We start from the raw sequence: 6000 nt of genomic DNA, 5'->3' as shown, positions 1-6000 counted from the left end.
TCTTTGGGATATTTGACATGATCGATGTTGGTTCTGTCAAAAGCCCTCCATGTCTATCAAAAACAAGAATGGATAGATATCTACTCTATCAAAAACGAGAGTCATTTGTGAAATCTATAAAAACTATTGATTAGCATATTAAACCAGCACTACATCTCTGGAACAAACCAGCTTGATTATGGTGAATGATTTTTTGATATATTATTGAATTGAGTTGGCAAGTATTTTTTAAATTTGCTTATATATTTTTATCTTGGAGATTGGTCAATATTTTTTTTTTTTTTTTGCTTTTTATCTGGTTTAGTATTAGGGTAATACTAGTTTCATAAAGAGTTTGGCAATGTACCCTTTCTTTGCTATTTAATGGAAAAGTTTGAGAAGAATTTGTGTTAGTTTTTCATTTAAGGTCTGGTAAGTTTTTAAATTAGGAGATATTTGATTACTGCTTCAATTATTTTGCCTTTTACAAAGCTGTTCAATATATTTTTTATATCTTCATGATTTAATTTTTAGGTCATATACATCTAAAAAGATTTATGTATTTTATTTTAGAGTTTTCAAATTTATTGGAATATAAGATCTTTAAGGTAAGACCCAAGGATTTTTCTGAATCTCATTAATGCATGTTGTAATAGCTCTCCTTACTCCCTGCCCCCAGTTTATTTACTTTGGGTCTTTTCACCTTGATTGTTTTGTATTTAATTGTTTTGAGAATTTTATATGTGAATATATGTTTATATCATTTTACTCCCCTTCTCCAATCAACCTCCTTCTATTTTCTCCCTCAAATTCCTGCCTCTCCTTTGTCTTTCTTTCTCACTCTCTTTCTTTCTTTTGGTTTGTTTGGCTAAGGGCTTGTCTATTTTCTTCATCTTTTTAAAGTAATCACTTTCTTTTACGCAGAATATTTGTATTGTTTTCCTGTTGGTATTCTTGTTTGCATCTAATCATTTCTGCCCTGATCTTGGCAATTTCTTCCATATACTTATTTGGAGTTTGGTGTGTTCTTTTTTCAGCATCATTAACTTATTTCTTTAAGAAATTTATTTTTAAAAATCTATTTTTTAAAAAAAATAGAAATCTATTTTTTTCTAATGTAGATGCTTAGAGATACAAACCCCAAGGACTATTTTTTATAAATTGTAGCATATAGATAGATTTAGGGTTGTTATTTTTTTCATTTTCATTTTATTCCAGGAGCATTTAAATTTTCTACTTCGTTTCTTCAAAGATCCATTCATTTTTCACTAGTGTGCTGTTTAATTTTTATGAGTTAAAATATGTATGTTCTAAAGTTTCTCTTGCTGTTCAGTGGTAGCCATGTTCCACTGTGAAATGATAAAATACAAGGGATTGTTTTAATGTCCCCATGTTTGTTATATCTTATTCTGTTATCTAATAGACGCTCCATTTTAGGGAATGTTCTATGGACTGCTGATAAAGTCTACAGCATTTGGAAATAATATTCTATAGATGTCTGTTAAATCCCTTTGATCTATTATGTCTGTTAGTGAAACATTTTTTGAGGGGGAAGGTCTGCTAATTGGGGAATGTGGTACACAGAAGCCACTCCACTACTGTGTGGGGTTTATTTGCGACTTTACATCCAGAAGAGTATGTGCTTTACAAAATTGGTTGCACCCGTGTTTACTGTGCTCCTGCTGTGCTGTTTTCTTAACTAGGATGAAGTAGCTTCCATTACCTTTCACCATTAGTGTTGGTTTGAGTCTACTTTGCCATGTAATAGAACAGGAACAACAGCTTCTTTCCCATTTGACTGGAATTCTTCTTTCTTCTTGTCTTTCATGGTGGGGTACATTTCTCAGAGGCAACACATAGATAATTCTTGCTTCTTAATTCAATATACTAGCCTGTGTCATTGAGGAATTGAGATTATTAACATTCAGAGTTTTAACTCAAAGGAGTGTTCTGATTCTTGTTACTTTGTATCGGTTTTATTTGTCTTTCCGTTCTTGCTTAGCCTTTACTCTAGCATACTTTTATGTTTGTTTCTTTGCTTTCTTTAAGACAAGGTCTTGCAATGCTTTAGCATGGACAGTTTTTATTTTCCCTTCAACTGTGACAGCTTTACTGGATACAGTATTCTGGTTTGGAGATGTTATCTTTCAGAACATGAAATACATTATTCCAAGTCCCTCTGGCTTTTAAAGTATGCTTGACTAATCTGCTGTTCTGATACACTCTCCTTTATATGGGACTTGATGTTTCTGCTTTCAGTAGAGTTTCTCTATTCTGCACATGTAGTGTTCTCTTATAACTTGATGGAGGAGTTCCCTTTTGGTCTTCTCTGTTCTTCAGGTGTTCCAAACAACTTGTCCCGTATCTGGATTGGCATCTCTTTGACTGGAGAAGTTGGGACTGGCTTCTATGCCTTTAAAATGCGACTTTTCTATTTCTTTTATGTCTGTAAGTCATATAGACTTTGGCATGAATTGCTGGCAGGGTTCAACAAATGAATTAGAAGGTTAGATGTTCTCTTCCCCTTCCCCCTTCTACAAGAAGCCCCCCCCCCCTGTTTTTGGAAGGGGTGACAGGGATGCCTCGCTTATAGCTGAACTCTCAGTGGCCTCTTTCAGCACTTTCAGCACTTTGATCATTTGGAGGACTCTGCAGTTACTGCTCCCTGGCCGCCATGATGTCTGGTCTTTTTGTCCCCACACGGGTTCTTGGAGTGAGGTAAGGGCGTCAGGCGTGTACAGCAGACACCTTTACCGACTGAGTTCTCTCTCCAACTCCTCCGTTATGTACTTACATTGCATATTTTTCAAATGTGCCTGAGGATCATGGGGTGCTATTCTATCTTAGTATCGTTTATACAGGCTATTGAACAGATGCCGTCTGTAGCCCCCCCCCCATTTCCATTCCGATTTTCCCTGAGGAGGCCAACTTTGATTCAGAAATCGCCTCTTTAAGCAGGTAAATGGAGTAAGACCTGTGCTTTCTACTGCTGCCGTTTCCCTCAACTCCTCTGCCTCCGCTGAATCCTGCACGTGAAACTGGGTCCACGGCGCTTTAAGGTGAACAGACTGATATCCTGTGTGGAGCCTGTGCTTTTATCTCTATGACCCATTGACGTTAAGCACCCCCACTCCCCCCTCTGTGCCCCCCGCCCCCGCATCCACCACTCTGCCACCACATCATTAACTCTGCTTTCGCCTTACGCTGGTCACCTACAAGCACAGGAAGTATGACAGCAAACTACTTGAGTTTATTATGTGTCGACGTGAATGTTGTCCTTCAAAACTATCACCTTAATCGGAACAATCTGCTGTTCTTCCGATATGCCCTCCTTTGCATATGGCTTGCTGTTCCTTACTGTCTGCTATGAGCTTGTATAGTTGCATGGTGACACCCTCCCTACATCTGACTCCGTTCAGTTCCACCCGCCCCCCGCCCCCATCTCTGCTCTGGACTGTGTGTCTTTGTCATTGGAGTGAATGGGGGAGAACAAGAGGAGAGACTATTTTATGGAGGTTTCTCATGTTTTAGCAGCTTGCTTCTTTGATGATGCTTCATTACCTCCTTGTACTCCAGAAAACACCACCGGAGCAGAGCTAACCACCCAGCTCCACAGCCCCTAGTGCACACCACAGCCCCTAGTGCACAGGGCACGACATTTTTTTCCTTTTACCTTTACATGGCATTAATCAACTCCATTTCCTTTCCTGGATGCACTTAAGATCTACACCACATATCTGCACAATGTCACAGACAATACAGTATTTATTATGACAATTTCCTGACAGATGGATGTAAGGTATCTCAAGGAAAGGGGACTTTACTGATTCTATCTAGCACCCTAAGGCCTAGCAGAACATGTTTCTGAAGACTCTTTGTATGTCTCCCCTTAGGAGATACAGTCTGACAGGTACAGTGCAGCACTGGATGATTCAGTCCAAAATCAACCGATTAACCATTTCCCATCACGATTGCTCAAAGCAAAGTTTTATGCATCACTTTTAGGGCTCTACACTATTACTGTAGTTACTTTTGACAAGAAAGAGTTTGCCTATTTGATAGGATGTAGAGCTTTTGCTATAAATTATCCTTTCAATTGGTAGTTTGTAGTTCCAGAAAACTCCTGAACTGGAAATGACTTATAGATGGAGACATGAAAACCCAGAGGCAGTCTCCTGTTTGTGTTCTGTCCTCCTCAACCATGCAGACACCCCAATATCACAGTACACTCACACAATCTGAAGGTGGCAGCCCTTTCTTCGTAGATCTTCAAGCAGACCTCATGTTTCTGTCCTCTACCAGGGTTGTCAAGCATGTGAATCTCTTTGTCAACACCGAGTCTCATTAATATTCAAACATCTGAGAGGAAAAGTACCTCGGATCTCACTGAGCTATGGGTAACGTGAAGACACCCCCAGATTATGACAGAAGTCTATTTAAGCATTCTATCGCCCCTTTGATAACTATGATCAGGTAAAATGTCTGTTGTTTTGAATTCCCATAAACTTTGTACACGATGCCTGCTCATTTCTGCTGTTCCCACTACAGTGTGGTTAGTCCTAAATTCCAATAATCAGCAACCTCTTCATGATAATATGCGCTCTATCTTTTAAAGAAAGAAAATACGTTCGATCCTAAGAGAACTGTTGTCGATTCACGGGCGTGTTTGGGATCTACCACTTTCCTACCTTACAAAAGAACAGCTAAGAATGTCAGGCAACTTCCTAAGCCCCGCGCTCACTGAAACCCAACTAGTCACTGTCAAGACACACCAATCACAGCACACCAGTTCTCCAGCCCCGCCCACCGCGTAGGACGAGGAACGCGCAAGCGCCCTGCAAGTTGTGGGCAAACCTCCGCGATCCACAGCAAGCGTCTAACGCTGCTGTACAGTCGATTGTTGGCAAGCACATTGAGCTAGGCATGCGCACTCCGCACCTCCCACTGTGCCCACCCTTCCCTAGTTGACTGACACCATCCTTGGAAACCCAGGCATCGTACTGCGCTTGCGGGAAAAGGAGGATAAGGGCGGGGCTCAGCTGTGGGCGGAGCCGGAGGCCGGGACCCAGCCGCGCGAGCGCAGTGGCTTAGCCGGCAGGAAGCCCGGCGCGCGGGGGCGGGGCTGGCGCGCGGGGGCGGGGCTCGGGCCGCCGCGCATTGTGCTGCGGCTGGCCGGCGCGGCAGGCCCCGGACCCGTGCGGTTCCCGGGCATGGTGAGCAAGGGGCTGCTGCGCCTTGTCTCTTCAGTCAACCGCAGGAGGATGAAGCTTCTGCTGGGCATCGCGCTGTTCGCCTACGCCGCCTGTGAGTGCGCGCACGGTGGGCGGGAGCCCATTCATTCCCGCGCGGCGGGGAGCGGGCGCCGCCGCCGAGCGGCGGGCCGTTCAGGGCCGGGAAACGCTTCACCGCTTCCACGAGGCTGAACTTGTGCAGCGGAGCCGCTGGCCGCTTTGGTTGCAGCCCGCTTCCGTGTAGGCCCGGCGTCAGGTCGGTGGCCGGTGTTGGGGCCTTTGCCCCGGACGCGGTGGTCACGTTCCCCGAGCTGTAGACACCGCGGACTCGGCCAGCCTCGTTGCGCCCGCCAGCTGGTACCCGCTATGCTGTCCACAGCATCCAGGGTTAGGGTTAGGACGAACCTGGAGAGTGCGGCGCGGGGACATCCTTGGGGACGGTGCTCGTTAAGTAGGGTAAAAATACTATAGCCATTGGCAGGGCCCCTGCTTCGGCTGTTTGCTACCGCAGGAAAATTACTCAGCAGCCGAGTGTTGCCATTCTCCGTGGATGCCCAGTGTGGCTTTGCTCCAATGTCCAGGCGCATACTTCCTCCCACCCCGCCCCCGCGCGCCGCCAGGTACTCCTCCAGCGTGTCGCGGAAGGGGGCACAGCCTAGGGGGCGGGCGGGGAGGGTGTCATTGGATCATCAGCCTGGCTATCTGGAGGGGCCCCCAGCTTCTCAGAGGAGGCAACGTCCAGTTTTTTGTTTTTGTTTGTTTGCTTGTTTTTGAGCGGTGCAACTGGGAT

The 6000-nt window shown here is 44.6% G+C and overlaps 1 protein-coding gene across 2 annotated transcripts in view; it reads left to right on the top strand.

Annotated features, from left to right (window-relative positions):
• The first annotated feature begins 5152 nt into the window (after positions 1 to 5152).
• UXS1 (UDP-glucuronate decarboxylase 1) overlaps positions 5153 to 6000 on the top strand; it is a 70597-nt gene continuing 69749 nt past the window's right edge. For both annotated transcript variants that reach the window (XM_080917526.1, XM_080917525.1), the window contains exon 1: positions 5153 to 5283. In XM_080917526.1, coding sequence (XP_080773652.1) covers positions 5190 to 5283 — 94 coding nt within the window. In that variant the 5' untranslated portion in view covers positions 5153 to 5189. The remainder of the gene's footprint in view (positions 5284 to 6000) is intronic.

The sequence above is a fragment of the Micromys minutus genome, assembly GCF_963924665.1.
Source record: "Micromys minutus genome assembly, chromosome: 5".
Lineage (NCBI taxonomy): Eukaryota > Metazoa > Chordata > Mammalia > Rodentia > Muridae > Micromys > Micromys minutus.
Note: the sequence above shows the minus strand (reverse complement) of the source record. Positions and strands in the feature narration are given on the sequence as shown.